Below are 14,525 nucleotides of genomic sequence, written 5' to 3' on the forward strand. Positions count from 1 at the left end.
CAATCTGCCCCTGTGGATCCCTCTGGGGGTGCCAGTGGGAAGGGGCACCTACTGGGGGCGGGGGGTTCTGCAGCCTCGTGGTTGGAGGGCTTCATTCCTGACACAGGACCACCTAGCACGGCACAGCAGCTGCCAGCCAGCATGTGTGTTGGCGCCCTGGCTGCCTGTGGCCGCCTGACCCAGAGCCTATCACCAGCCCTCCATCTGGGCCCTCGCTTGACAGAGAGCAGGGACACTGGCTGTCAAGCCTGAAGGGCACCAGGGCCACCACAGGGCCCTGCACAGAGCGGGCACCTAGTAAATTCTAGCCAGTGTGGGGTTTGGGTTCACACAGTTATTAAAGTGCAAAGTAGTTTCTGCCAATTAGGTAACCTTCTAACTTGAGAGTCAGAGACCAGGACTGAACATTTCCTTGGGCTAAATCATTCCCTTAACTGAAATGGTCCCCTCTACCCTGCAGAGAGCCTTTGTTGTTCAGTTGCTCAGTTGTGTCCAACTCTTTGTGACCCCACAGACTGCCATTCACCAGGCTTCCCTGTCCTTCACTATCTCCCGGAGCTTGCTGAAACTCATGTCCATTGAGTTGATGATGCCTTCCAACCATCTCATCCCCTGCAGTCCCTTCTCCTCCTGCCTTCAATCTTTCCCAGCATCAGGGTCTCTTTTCCAATGAGTCGGCTGTTTGTGTCAGGTGGCCAAAGTAGTGGAGCTTCAGATTCAGCATCATTCCTTCCAGTGAATATTCAGGATTGATTTTCTTTAGGATTTGACTGGTTTGATCTTCTTGCTGTCCAAGGGACTCTCAGGAGTCTTCTCTAGCACCACAATTCGAAAGCATCAATTCTTCAGTGCTTAGCCTTCTTTATGATCCAACTCTCACATCCATAAATGACTACTAGAAAAACCATAGCTTTGACTATATGGGCCCAGAGAGCCTAGACATACTTAACCCTGCAGTGTCCAGGTTTTCTTAATGACACGCCAGAGGAGAATATCTGACCTGGAACTTAAGGGTCTAGTGAAGGGAGAGGCTGGCTCAGGTCTCTTTGCCCCCTGGGAATCAGACAGTGACCTGAGAAGACATTTCAGGGATGGGGCCTTTCTCCACATGATTTGGCCCCATGTCCACTGGGAGCAACAGATATCAATGGTTCATGTCGCAAAAGCCAACTCTGGAAGAGCAAAAGGAAGTTTCTAGAAGGACATGGCAGGGGTGAGGGGTGTGCTCACAGAATGAGGGAGCTCTGGCATGAGCTCTGGCATGAGCATGCCAGAGAGCCAGGCCAGCCCCCTGTCCCCACCGACACCCTCCGACCAGACCTCCTGCCTACCACCTACTGAGGACTCCATCATGGGAGAGCCCAGGGCATGGCCCTACCTCTGCCCATGCCAGGAATTCAGAAACAGGGACACCCAGTCACCTGGGGGCTACAAGTCACCTGGCAGAGACTCCTGTCCTGGAGACCCTCCTCAGAAGGAAGGATCCTCCAAAGGGAACTGGGGTGCAAAGAGCCTGGGGCACCAAATGCCTTTTACCAGCCCCTTTCTGGGCAAAAGCTCTTGCATCTCTAGCTTGGCCACCATTCACTGGCCTCATAGCTATCTCGGCCTACTTTAAAAACACACTTCCCCCCCAAAAAACTGCTTTTGAGCAGAAAGGGGGTCTGGTGATACATCTCCAGAAGGAACATTTGGTTAAGCAACTGAGTGGGAGCTATCCGAGCCTCGGAGGTGCTTCTGTCCGGCTCCAGCTGTGGTGGGCAGACATGGTCCACAGGCTACTGGTGTGTGCTGCTCCTGTGATGAGAAGCTCATGGGGTCTCCCTCAGACTTGGAGGATGCCCCGCTGCGGCCTGGGCCCAACCCTGGGTCCACACTGCAGCCCCCACCCCCTATCCCTCACCCCTCTACATCGGCCAGAGAGGGTGGCACCCACCTGTGTAATCCCCCCGATCCCGGCCCACTCCCCTGAATCATATCACCCACCTCTCATGGGCAACCAGATTCTAGCACATTCTCCTCATGCTACATCCAGGACACTGGGGACCCTAAAAGACCAGCTCACTCCAACAAGCAAGAACCAGGTCTAGGCCCAAACCAGTCATGCCTCTAGGGTCTGGGAGTGCTGGGTGGGACTACCCTAAAAGGACATTTCAGATGGCCTCGTGGCAGCTAACAGCTAAGCGTCCTTCTCACCGAGCGAGGAATCTCTGTGAGGCTCTGAACTTGACACTTAGGGTCTGGCCCTGTGCAGCCCACACACAGTGAGAGGCCCACTGCGGTCTGGCAGAGGACGCCCAGTGATTTCATGTGGCGGATGCATGGCGGGGGTGGGGGCGGGGGGAGGGCCTGAGAGCCAGAGTGAAGAGCAGTGGGGGCAGCCCGCCCCGAGTGACCAGCCTCACTCTCCATCAGGCCACTTAGAAAGTGGCGCTTCCTCTCTCCAGCCCCTGGGTGCCCCTGGCCACCACTTTGGGACCAACCCAAGGCCCTGACTTGACTGTGCCCCCACCCCACCCTGTGAGATTCTCAGCTTCTTCCTACACAGCCCAGGGGTCTCCTAGCTTTCCCTGGTGCTCTGACATCCCCAGGCCCCAACACACTTTCAAGGCAAGGTCAGAGTTCGGGATGGGGTGAAGGGACAGAAACCCTCCGACCAGAGTGTAGGTGGGTTCGCAGCTTAGGTTCCCTAAAGCTTTTCTCAGGACTGTGGTGTCTCGAGGAGGCCTGATGACTTCTAGAACCACAAAGGTATCTCAGCAGCCAGATCAGAGCTGGGTGCAAGTCTCATCCTGATGCCCCCAGGTGAGTGACCTGGTTACTGAACCACCCACCCTGCAGTTTCCTCCCTTTGTTTAAACTTGGGGGCCAAAGGGCTGCTGAGAGGAGCCCATGAGATAATTGCACATCAAAGGTTAATACAAGGTGTGGCCCTGTTGAGTATTCAAGACTGATGATTCTCAGCATCTCTGGGCATCACCCACAGGCAGCCTGTCCTGATAACACCTTGCAGGGAAGGAAAAACAGAAGGGATGATTCAAGGGTCCATCAGAAGCCTGGTCTCCTGACGCAACCAAAGCTGCTCTTCTGGCTGAAAGGCAGAACATGCCTTCCCAGGGCTCACGATGACTGAACTGAGCTCAGGGTCAGCTGGAGAGGGAGGCAAGCTAGGTGGTGGCAGAAGACAGCTTGGCTCTATAGCCAGTTTCGCAGCCTGCTGCCCCTCGATCGATCCCCGTTTAGAAATGGGATGCGAAGACTCGGACCCCTGCTGGGGATCCTAGACAGGCGGACAGGTTGACTGTCCTGGTCAGCCCAGAAGGTGGCAGTAATGAGGCCCCTCGTGTGCGCCGATGAGGCTCTCGCGCCACCTAGTGGGCATCTGTGGCCTTGCACCGCCCAAGTTCTGCACCCAGGACACCGCAAGCGTGCAGGCTCCAGCCTGAAAATGCCTAGGATGGAAACAAAGCCAGAGTGCAAAAGCCGGAAAGGGAAACACTGGAAGAGCCAAGTCCCAAGAGTGAAGGAATAGAGGAGGGCAGCGGCTCAAGAGACGATATGCAGAAAGATGGGGCTCTGTGAACGTGAATCTAACAGGCCTTTCAGCAGAGCATGACCCTGAAGGCTGTGGAAGAAATCGCAAAACAAAGAACACTGCCCAGTTCTACAAGGATTAAGTCATTAGCCAGTGCACCCTGAAAGGCATTAAGGATGAAAAACAGGATAAGGTACTCCATACTTTGGAAAAACAGGCTGAGGTTTTTCTTTTCAAATCATGGCTTTGTTTGTCCATTCATTTTTGGCCATACTGGGTCTTCATTGCAGCACACAGGCTCTTCATTGCTGGTGCAGGCTTTATTTTTGGCGAGTGGGGGCTCCTCTTTAGTTGCAGTGTCCATGTTTCTCATTGCAGTGGCCTCTCTTGTGCAGCTTGGACTCGGGTGTGAGGGCTCGGCAGTTGTGGTAAGTGGGCTTAGTTGCCCTGAGGCATGTGGGATCTTAATTCCTGGACCTAGGATCTAACCTGTGTCCCCAGCATTGGCAGGCAGACTGTTAACCACTGGACCACCACAAAGTCCCAGAAAAAAATTTTTAATGAAATTCAGACCCAGATTCTTGCGCCTTAGCTCAGTTGGTAAAGAATCTGCCTGAGATGCAGGAGACCCTAGTTCGATTCCTGGGTCAGGAAGGTCTGCTGGAGAAGGGAAGGCAACCCACTCCAGTATTCTTGGGCTTCCCTGGTACCTCAGCTGGTAAAGAATCCCCCTGCAAGATGTCCATCAGCAGACAAATGGATAAGAAAGCTGTGGTACATATACACAATGGACTATTACTCAGCTATTAAAAAGAATACATTTGACTCAGTTCTAATGAGGTGGATGAAACTGGAGCCTATTATACAGAGTGAAGTAAGTCAGAAAGAAAAACACCAATACAGTATACTAACGCATATATATGGAATTTAGAAAGATGGTAATGATAACCCTGTATGTGAGACGGCAAAAGAGACACAGATGTACAGAACAGTCTTTTGGACTCTGTGGGAGAAGCCGAGGGTGGGATGATTTGAGAGAATAGCATTGAAACATGTATATTATCATATGTGAAACAGATCGCCAGTCGAGGTTCGATGCATAAGACAGGGTGCTCAGGGCTGGTGCACTGGGATGACCCTGCGGGATGGGGTGGGGGGAGGTGGGAGGGAGGTTCAGGATGGGGAACATGTCCATCCATAGCTGATTCATGTCAATGAATGACAAAACCACTACAATATTGTAATTAGCCTCCAATTAAAAGAAACAAATTTAAAAAAAAGAGAATCCCCCTGCAATGCAGGAGACCTGGGTTTGATCCCTGGGTTGGCAAGATCCCCTGGAGAAGGGAAAGGCTACACCCACTCCAGTAGTCTGGCCTGGAGGATTCCATGGACAGTACAGTCCATGAGGTTGCCGAGTTGGACATGACCGAGTGACTTTCACTTTCACTTTTTATGTATAGAAAAACACTAAAATCATTAACTGAGCTATCTGATCATCACAACTAACAGTCACATTTTTTCTTTTTAACCAAGATATGTGCCTGACTGCATACATTCCCAAGCCAAAACCATATCTATACTGGCTTCTCTGAGCTACTGAGAGGCTGTTTCCTGAGTAATAGTCCTATTGTAAGGTCCCTCAAGAAAACAAACCCACAGCTCTTACACTGTGCATTTTTCTTTCAGTTGACAGTTTTGGTGACCACAAAGCGACCCACAGCAGACTTGTCTCCTTCACCTGATATTCTCCAAGGATCTGGAGCCCTGGTACCAACAAGGGCCCTTTAAGCCTGTCTGCCTCACTAGTCCTGAATACTGGGTGACTCTCTCCTGAGTCTCAGAGCTCTCATCTTGGCTAACAATCCTGCGTTCAATTTGGTAGCAGATAAAAAGTTACCTGATTCTCAGTTGAAAGATACAAAGAAAGGGCTCAGCTGAAAACACTGAGAAAATCGTCCAGTTGAGAGACACTGAGGTTTGGATGGGGTAATTAGGCAGGCAGTTGGCCTGCCATCTTTCATCAAATTGGCAGCTTAACGGGGTTTGTTAGGACAAAAGTGAAGATACCATACAAGGGTTTTCAGCTCCAAAGATAAGGGACATAGCTCTCACCAGCTAGTCATGACTTTCTTAGGCAACTGAGAAATGAACAGAACTGGTGAAGGCGAATTCTCATAATATCCAGCAGTCCCATAGGGAAATCCACTTGTTCCTTTTAAAAACTAGCTAGTCCAGGGACCCTCACATGAAGACTGGCCAGGCATCTGCATGCCCACAGTGGTTTTAGACTGCTAGAGGGAGAGACGGAGACACATAAAGGAGCTAAAACGACCGTAGGGTGACACCTAGAGGTGCTTACTAGCACCTATTCTCGAGTCAAAGTACATATATTGGCTTCTGCCCTACCTCTTTGGGGCAGCTTTTCAGAGGTACTGAGGGTTTGTTCCTCAGGCTATAATCTGCCATAAGGTCTCCAAGTAAAACTGAAATCCACAAGTCTTACGCTGTGCATTTTCCTTTCAGTTGACAAAATCGATGTCCCCCACAGGCAGCCACTTCTCAAATTCACTACAGCTTTATAGACAGAAGAGCCTGGCGGGCTACAGTCCATGGGGATGCAAAGAGTCGGACACGACTGAGCGACTAACACTAGCAGCACTACTCGTGACTCATCAAAGTTTATTATGGCAATTAATTGTACAAACATACCAGCGATCGCTCATCCAGTACAGGAGTGCTCAAACCAGTAGAGTCCATTAGTGATTTCTTTGTATAAATAACTTATGAGAAGCAAGCACAACTGGTCAGAGACCAACAGGGCTGACTGAGCATCTCATTGCACACACCCACTGATGGCACGCAGGCCAGGTGGGGTGGGGCAGGGCGGGAGGGGCAGGCACCAGAAGGTCGAGTTTCCTCTTTGGCCCTCAGCACCCCAGGCCCACCGGGTGCTGGGTACTTGGGTAATGGACAATTCAAGGCACATATGACTTTCTAACAGATAGCAGCTCCAGAGTTTGCCCTTGAGACCTGGTTCACATCTGGTAACAACCAAGGTAATGCTCCATTCATCACAACCCCCTTTGGTCTACTGTCATTTTTATTACTGAACTGGGTGCTGAAAGCCCCCAGCATGGTGGGGGCTGTGTGTGGCTCAGAGTCACAGTCTCTGCCCTTTACATTCTGAAGATAAGAGAGATGCAAAGAAATGACTCCGACATAGTGATGGTGTTTTACAAAGCACCACAGGGGAAGTAACTGTTAGGGCATATTTTGATGTCTCTAGGAGGGTTTTAGAGGCTCGTGAAGAGTTACAGGAGGGAGTCAAAGGAAGGGAGGGGGCTGCCGTGGATGAGATTCAAGGCACTAAAGGAGTGGACGGGATGGGGGTGAGCCACAGAAGTCAACCAGAAGCAGGGAGACCCCAGACAAGAGGTGGCCGGGGAGGCAACCTGGCCTTCCGCTCCTAAATGAGCCCCTGATGTGACCACAGTCTTCTGGACCAGAACTGCCTCCGCTCCTCCAGCCAGAGGGTCCAAGGCAGCTCCTGGATTCTCCAACCAGGGCCAGCAAGGTCTGGGATCCGCCTCCACAATCCTTGGCTTGCTCCCTGCACGGGCACTGCTGCTGTTGTTCAAACGGCAGCACACAGGACAAGCTGACCTGACATCAGTCTGTCAGAGTCCTGTTATGGCTTTATGAGTGACGTAAAAATCACTCTTTGTTTTGCCTAACTCTGTTCTCTCCCCGATCCAACTCTGCCATGGAGCGTGCGGTGGGCCATCCTTGAACGCACCAAGAGACACAGAGAGCTGCCTCTCTTGGCGTGGGCACCATGGTTGCACTTGCTAAATCCCAGAAAAGAGGGAGGGGGTGAGCAGGGGCCAGCCAGCCCTTCGCTGAGATAACTCCTCACTGGGTTCGGGCGTCTGTGAGTGAGTGCAGTCACGAAGAGACGTCCACAGGTGCGGGCACCCACGGGGAGGACTGAACGCCCCGCTTGGTGTGCACCAGGAAAGCGAGAGCCAGCCACGGGAGCCAGGCGCTCCTTCCCCTGGGAGGCCCGCAGGCCCTGGGACCACCGGTGCAGCCGAGCCAGTCACGCTGCCGGCCAGCCCTCCCAGGCCTGTGCGCTCCCAGCTGGGCCCCTCAGGCTCCTGGGCACGACCCAAGTCTGTGGGCAGCCAACTCCACTTCCCATTAGTCTCGAGTCTCAGCAAGGGGTGGGCTGAAGGTTGTGGTACAGGTGGGAGCAGGCAAGGGCCGAGGGCCAGGACTGTGCCTAATAGCCAGGCCAGGTGGGGCCCTGAGGAGGGGGGAACCCATAGGGAGGAGCGGGCCCGGGGGGGTAGGGGGGCTGGAGGGGGCCTGAGGGCTGGGGCTGTGTGGGGTACGGAGGTTTTCCTCCTGTGGAGAGGTAGGGGGGCTGCTGCGGATAACCAGGACTGGGGGCCCGGCCCCCCATCACGGGGTACCCAGGCCCAGAGGCACCAGTGGGGGCCACGGGATAGCCCGGCCGGGGCGGCATGCTCCTCTGTGGGGACCAGGAGTAGCCCGAAGGGGCCCTGGCTCCCGGCTGGGCTGTGGGGTAGGGGGGCCCCAGAGGCCCACTGTAGGAAAACGAGGGCTGGGACACCACGGGGAAGGGGGCCGGCTGGAGCGCTCCTTGGGCGGTGGGGCCCACGGGCATGCCTGGAGAGGGGCTGTAGGGCAAAGGGTAGGGAGGGACCACTGAAGGCTGCGGCGGCTGTGGCTGAGCGTCTTCGGCTGGCGGGGGCGTCGCCTGGGGGTCGGGGCGCAGTGGCGGGGGTGGGCGGGGAGGCGGGATGTCCCCGGCTGGCTCCAGGGAGGCCCTGGGCTTTCTCATCACATCCTGGAGCTTCTCCACGCGAACCCGGCGCAGATGTGACAGTGTTCTCATGGAGGAGAAATTCTCCAGGAACGTGTCCAGGGGCACCTCGCCCTCCAGGAACTTCTCAGCCATGGCCTGGAAGACACAAGCTCCAGTGGCATTGGGTCTGCAGGGATTGAGGCCACCTGAATACCGCCAGGTCAGAGGTCAGCTGCAGCCCCCACCCCCACCCCAGCCAGGCTGCAGGAGCTGCGTTCTTCGTCCCTCGCTTTGGGAATTTCTCTCTACGGCTCTTCTCACTGGTGATGTATTATTACACAAGCACGTGTTTAACTTATCCTGTCTCCCCCACCAGGATGTCAGCTTCTGGATGGTGGGGACCACCTGTCATGGCCACCACTGTTCCCCACCCTGGCATCAAGCCAGGCTCATGGCAGATGTTGAACTGGGTGTCGATTGACGAGATGAACACTGGCTCCCTGGTCACTTGCACAGCACAGCCCAGGGGCTGAGGGGCCTGGCAGAGAGCAGTGAGATGTGGAGAGAGCCAGTCTGCCCACGGAGAGTAAAGATGGGCCCAGAGGGAAGCAGGAGAGAGCTGCCAGGAGAGGGAGGGGTTGGCAGCCTGGCTTCAGCCCTCGAAGGTACCTGCTCACTGCCCTTCCCCCCAAGGCCTGCAGCTGCCCCACAGCTGTGCCATCCATCGTTCATTTCCGCTTCAACTAGTTAGACTGGGTTTCCGTTCCCTGCATCCCAAAGGGCCTCCACGGGGACTACAGGTGGAGGGACCATTCACCTCTGCCATCTAATAGAGCCTGGGTCCTGCGCCCTGCAGACGTGGGTACTCAGGATAAGAGCTCCTGCTCCCGATGAGCCGGACCCCCGGCTTCTCCCCTCTCCTGGGGCTGCCTGGTCTCTTCTGCTGCCCTCTGGCCTCTCTTCGCTCTCTGTGCAGACCGGCTCTGGGTGGAAGATGCTGCCAGGCCCCACAGCCCCTGGGCTGGGCCGTGCTAGTGACCGTGGAGCCAGTGTTCACCTGGTCAGTGTTCATCTGCTCCAGGGGCTGACTCTGCAAGGAAGACCAGGTGTCAACTGCTGTCTCACCTCGGACTCTTCTTCAATCTTCATGCTTTCAATCTGCAGAAGGTCCAACAAGGTCCCTAGCTGCAGTGCTGAGGAGAACTTCTCTGGAAGGGAGGGTAGAAAGGTTGACATTTCAAAAGTGCCTCTTGATGCTGTGGTAGAGGCTGAGGTTTCTGCAAGGGTCCTGGAGAGTCCTATGTGCTAGGGGCCCTGCCATCGCCCTGGGGTCTCAGCAGAACCCCCTTCGGTCGGTTCCCTCTGGTCAGCTTCCTGAGCTGACAGGAGCTCAGTGAACAGACCCTGGCTCCCTGGCTCCCCAGCTCCCCATCCCGGCCGGGAAAGCAGGAGGCCTTAGGCTCCGCCCACCCACCCTAATCTGGTTCTGCTGCCCATGGGGTTACTTCCTCTGTCTGAGTGTCAAGTTCTCCACCTTGAGGACCAGATGCCCCTTACCTCCTCAGACAGCAGGCTGGGACACAGAAAGCCCAGACCAGGCTCTCCAGATGCAAATCCCAACTCTGCCTCTATGTAGCCAAGGAGCCCTGGCCAAGCTCCCGCGTCTCTCTGAGCCTCACTCCTCTCATCTATGACATGAGAACTACGACAGGACCTACACTGAGATGGCTGCTAAAGCACTTAGCCAGGCTGGGGACATGGTGACCTGCAGTAACTGTTGGCCCCTTCTTGTCCTGGGGAGGGAGAGGGACTCTGTTCTTCCAGGAGAGTCCAGCAACTCCCCCAGCTCCATGGGGAACCCTGAGTGAAGAGAGGCACCCCCCGTGCACATTCCCGAGGCTGGCCACCTACCCAGCTTCGCCTTCTGCTCCTGGCACCGCTCCACCAGCTTCCGGAGCTCCTGGTACTTGTCCGAGAGGTTTGAGCGGCTGATCTCCAGCGGACCCTGGAACTCCAGGTTCCGCTCGGCCAGGCTCCGGTTGGTGGCCAGCGCCATCTCCCGCTCCAGCTGCAGATCCTGGACCTACAGGGCAAGACACCTGACCATGAGACCCGCCACTCAGCTCCCAGTGGGCTGGGCCAGGGGCTCCTGGAACCTGTTGCTTACCGAGGGGAAGCCAGGCAACACTCAGCCCCCAATCAGAGTCAGATGGCGTGTTAAGTGCATGCTAAGTCGAATCAGTCATGTCCCACTCTGTGTGACACCATGGACTGTAGCTGGCCAGGCTCCTCTGTTCATGGGATTCTCCAGGCCAGAATACTGAAGTGGGTTGCCATGCCCTTCTCCAGGGGATCTTCTCAACCCAGGGATTGAACCCATGTCTCTTAAGTCTCCTGCATTGGCAGGCAGATTCTTTACCACTAACTAATGCCCCTGGAAAGCCCAGAGTCAGATGGACCCAGGTTCAAACTCTGAGCAAAGCACTCTGATCCAGATGCCTCACAAAACCTTAACCCAACAGCCTCTGTGGTGGAGGCAGGTGGGGAGCTGGCACTAAAGGGACATGTGACGAGCGGGAAGAGCCCACTGTGGGCTGTGTGGAACTCAAGGGAGGGAGCAGAGAGGGTTAGAGGCTTCCTAGGAAGGAAGGGACCAAAAGAACCAACCGCTCATCCCCAGAATTCAGAGGCAAGAGACCTCCTCTAAGGTGCACTAACGTAAGGCCAGAACACAGGCTGGACACACCAGGAGGCCCCCAAGTAAAGTCAGTCTGAGGAGTGCGAAAGCCAGGGCCAGCCTGAGACACAGATTCCAGACGGACCTGCCCTGCCTCCTCCACGTGTGTGTCCTGCAGAGAAGCTACGCAGATGAGCTAACAGGGGGCCCCCGGAGAACTGGAGGGGAGTCCTCAGGTGAGCCCCTGCACGAGCCTGGCTGAGACCATGTCCCCAGGCTGAGCGGTGCTCTTCCGCTCGGCGAGGTCCTTCGTGGGCGCCAGCCCGTGAGGTGGCAGCCTCAGAGCTTCTGAGACCTTCCCAGACCTGCTCTGACCTGAAGCCCCGTCCAGTGATCAGGGAGAGGAGGGCAGAGAAACAGACCCACACCCCTGCGGGAGCGGGGACTACACGCCAGGTTGTCACCAGGGGCACCAGCACCCCCAGCTGGGCTCAGGGTGCAGCTTTGCAAGACCGGCTTCTTCCAGGAACCACCGAGCAGCTTCTTCACCATGGTGAGCACATGGCGAGCCCCGCCGGGCCGGCTCGACCCCGAGCAGACGCAGGAAGCCGTGGGTGTCCTAGAGGAGGGGGTTTCGGGGGGCCTGGAGCCCTGTGCTCTGGGGCGGGCTGGAGCCTGCCCTTCGGGCTCCAGACTGGAAAGAGGACTGCCATGGTTACCAGAAATTGTGGGGCCTGGCCACACAGCCTCCCGGGTCTGCCCCCACACCTGGCTGTCACAAACACCCTCTGGAGCCGCTCAGCAAGGGCTCTGACTCAGGGACGCCTGCACTGTGGGGTCCCAATCTCATTTTCATCGGCCGTGAAAGCTTTCCTTCTCTTATGTGGCAGACCCAGAGGGGCGCCTGAAGTGCCCTGCTCAGCTGCCCCTTAAAGGGCCCCAGATCCCTGGTGCACGTGTCCTCTTTATATCTCCATTGCCTTTTCCCTGGGTTTTAGCCAGTAAATCTATGCCCGACACTTTCCCCTAAACCTGGTCCTACCTGTTTCTGCCCCCTCTCCCCAGAGCCTCCCCCAAATCTTTCTCCATCAGGAATTCACAATGAAGCCCTTGACCCCCATTATAAGAGGTCAATAAGACAGTTCAAGCACTGCGCCCAGAACACACACAGTTCCACAGGGAGAGTGGTCCCCTACTCTTTGCTCCAAGCAGTGTCCACACCCCAAACTCAGTGACCTTCCATCCCTCCTCGAATCCCATAGCGATGATCATGTCTCATAGCCCATGGGAGGAACCCTGTCTATAAAGTCTCATGAGTCTACAGAACTCATTCTTCACTTCCCCACGATCCCGTGAGTGTTCTTCCCTTCCGAGAATTCAAATCAATTAGTCAGGGCACAGCTGCATGTCACAAAACTCAACTTGCCTTTTGCCCACGAGGTTGTTTCTGCTGACATTTTCCATGATTCTGTGTTTCGCCACACCTCCCATGGGCCTGCCGAGCTTGGAGGTCAATGAATTCTAATTATGTAATTTGTCGTGTTTCTACAAAGTTCTGTGCCCTTGGGAACAGGCCTTGGTGTTTCCATCACACTGTGCTGGCGGCAGACTGGAGGAGCACTTGGGTGTTTAACATGTGAAGGCGAGGGGATGAAGGCTGGCATCGAGTCAGTTTGGAGCTGGGCCCTGGCTGAGCTCAGAGCCTCACTCACTCTAGGAGGCAGCCCTGGAGTTTAACCAAGACCAACCTCATTCTGGGTGGCAGGACGCACCACATCTGGGCCCTGAGCCTCCCCTTACACCCTGCCCTGCACCCTGTGCCCTCCAGCTCTGATGAAGGCTGCTCCTGCAGGGAGCGGGGTGGTGGGGGCAGCCGGAGCACAGGCAAGGAAGGAGCCAGGACTAGGTCCGGCTGCACAGCCCCTCACGGAGAGGGAAGAGGTCTGCAGAGGCAGAGGTAGAAGTTGGGTGGCTAGGCTTCCCTTTTCTGGGGTCAGACACTGTGAATATACAGAAGAGACAAACAGCACTGTTCATCAGCAAAGACAGACGCACATGCCAAAGGCCGATCAATGACCTCGCCATTATTTGTGTCCGCGTCTCCCGACCATCAGGGGCAGGAGGTGGTGGCGTGCAGAGCTGAGGACAGGCTGCGGCCACTTGAGGCATGGCCGGGGGCGTGGCCAGCTCTGCAGCCGCACCTGGTCAACTGACCTCTTTGACCTTGCAGGGTAGTCACAGGGTCAAGGTGATGGGAAGGGCAGGGAGCGCCCTTTATAAAATGCAAAGCTCTGTACTTTCAGAAGGTGGCTTATTCCCGTGAGGATGGTGACTAGGAGCTGTAGGTGATTAGGTGTCAGTTATAATTGAAAGGGATTAAACAGGAGATGAGCCTAATCCCAGTCCCAGAATCTCTCCTAGAGATTCAGGGCTGTTGGCGAAAGGCGGTTACACGATGGAACCAGTGCTTTTAGAAACACCTCCAAACCCAGGCTGGAGCAACAGGGTAGGGGCTCCGGGGGCACGCAGGTCCCTGAAGACACCAGGAGCCAGAGTTGGCTGGGGGCCCTGGACTCCCTGGCCCTGTCCTTCCTCCCCCCAGAACTCCCAGAGGGCCCAGGAACTGGACTGAGACCCCAGGGGCTCCTCTGGCTGGGTCCAAACCAGGGTGCAGGCCACAGAAAAGGGAAAGAGACCTGGCCCAAACTCCCAACAAGCCAACATCCCTGAGGAGGGCCCCAGTCCCATCTGCCATCTCTGGCCCCATGACAGCCTCCCCTACCTCCGGGGAGTCCTGGGCCAGTCGGTCGATGGCCTCCGGGTCGTTCTGCATCTCCTCCAGCTCCTCCAGGGTCTTGTCTTTTAGCGTTTCCATCTTTCCTGGGATCACAGAAGGACACTGAAGTGAGAGAGGGGCGGCTCAGGTAGAAGGGACCCCCGAGTCCATATTATTAATCTGTCAAAGACCAACTGGAGTTTCCCAGTGGTGCTGCCAGTCCACAGGGAGGCCCAGGGAGGGAACAGTCCAGCCACCCTGCCCATCCCCTGTTCCCAGGGAGACCAAGAAGATGCTTCTTTACCCAAACCATGAGGCAGCCAGAGGCAAAACCACGATTCCTGGAGGTGCTAGATGAAGCTCCCCAAGAAGCAGACAGAAAAGGCAGGAGGAGGGAGGCGGACAGCCTGGGATGGAGACTAAACTTGGCCCAAGGCCGCCTGTGAGCCCTGATGCCAGCACACACCCTAGGAGGAGTCTATTTCTGTCTGAACCTGAAATACATCTACTCTTCACATGGGGCTTTGCCGGGTTCGGGTGCCTCCCTGCCTGTCATGTCTAGCACACCAACCACCTTGGGTTTGCCACAAGCATTCTCTGCAGCTCCACGTGCCACAAAACCCTCACATGCACAAAAATGAACCGTCACGTGTGTCCTCATCAGAAAAGAACCGGAAATCGCCACCAAACTGGCCCCTGTGAG

At 55.6% G+C, this 14,525-nt stretch overlaps 1 protein-coding gene across 4 annotated transcripts in view; it reads right to left on the reverse strand.

Annotated features, from left to right (window-relative positions):
- Window positions 1–6,197: 6,197 nt before the first annotated feature.
- Window positions 6,198–14,525, reverse strand: part of VPS37C (VPS37C subunit of ESCRT-I) — a 29,018-nt gene continuing 20,690 nt past the window's right edge. For all 4 annotated transcript variants that reach the window (XM_070457430.1, XM_070457431.1, XM_070457432.1 and 1 more), the window contains 4 exons: window positions 13,829–13,926; window positions 10,281–10,452; window positions 9,495–9,577; window positions 6,198–8,525 (listed from right to left, as the gene is read on the reverse strand). In XM_070457430.1, the coding sequence (XP_070313531.1) occupies window positions 7,821–8,525; window positions 9,495–9,577; window positions 10,281–10,452; window positions 13,829–13,926 (1,058 nt within the window). In that variant the 3' untranslated portion in view covers window positions 6,198–7,820. The remainder of the gene's footprint in view (window positions 8,526–9,494; window positions 9,578–10,280; window positions 10,453–13,828; window positions 13,927–14,525) is intronic.

The sequence above is a fragment of the Odocoileus virginianus genome, chromosome 28 (genome assembly GCF_023699985.2).
Source record: "Odocoileus virginianus isolate 20LAN1187 ecotype Illinois chromosome 28, Ovbor_1.2, whole genome shotgun sequence".
Classification (NCBI taxonomy): domain Eukaryota; kingdom Metazoa; phylum Chordata; class Mammalia; order Artiodactyla; family Cervidae; genus Odocoileus; species Odocoileus virginianus.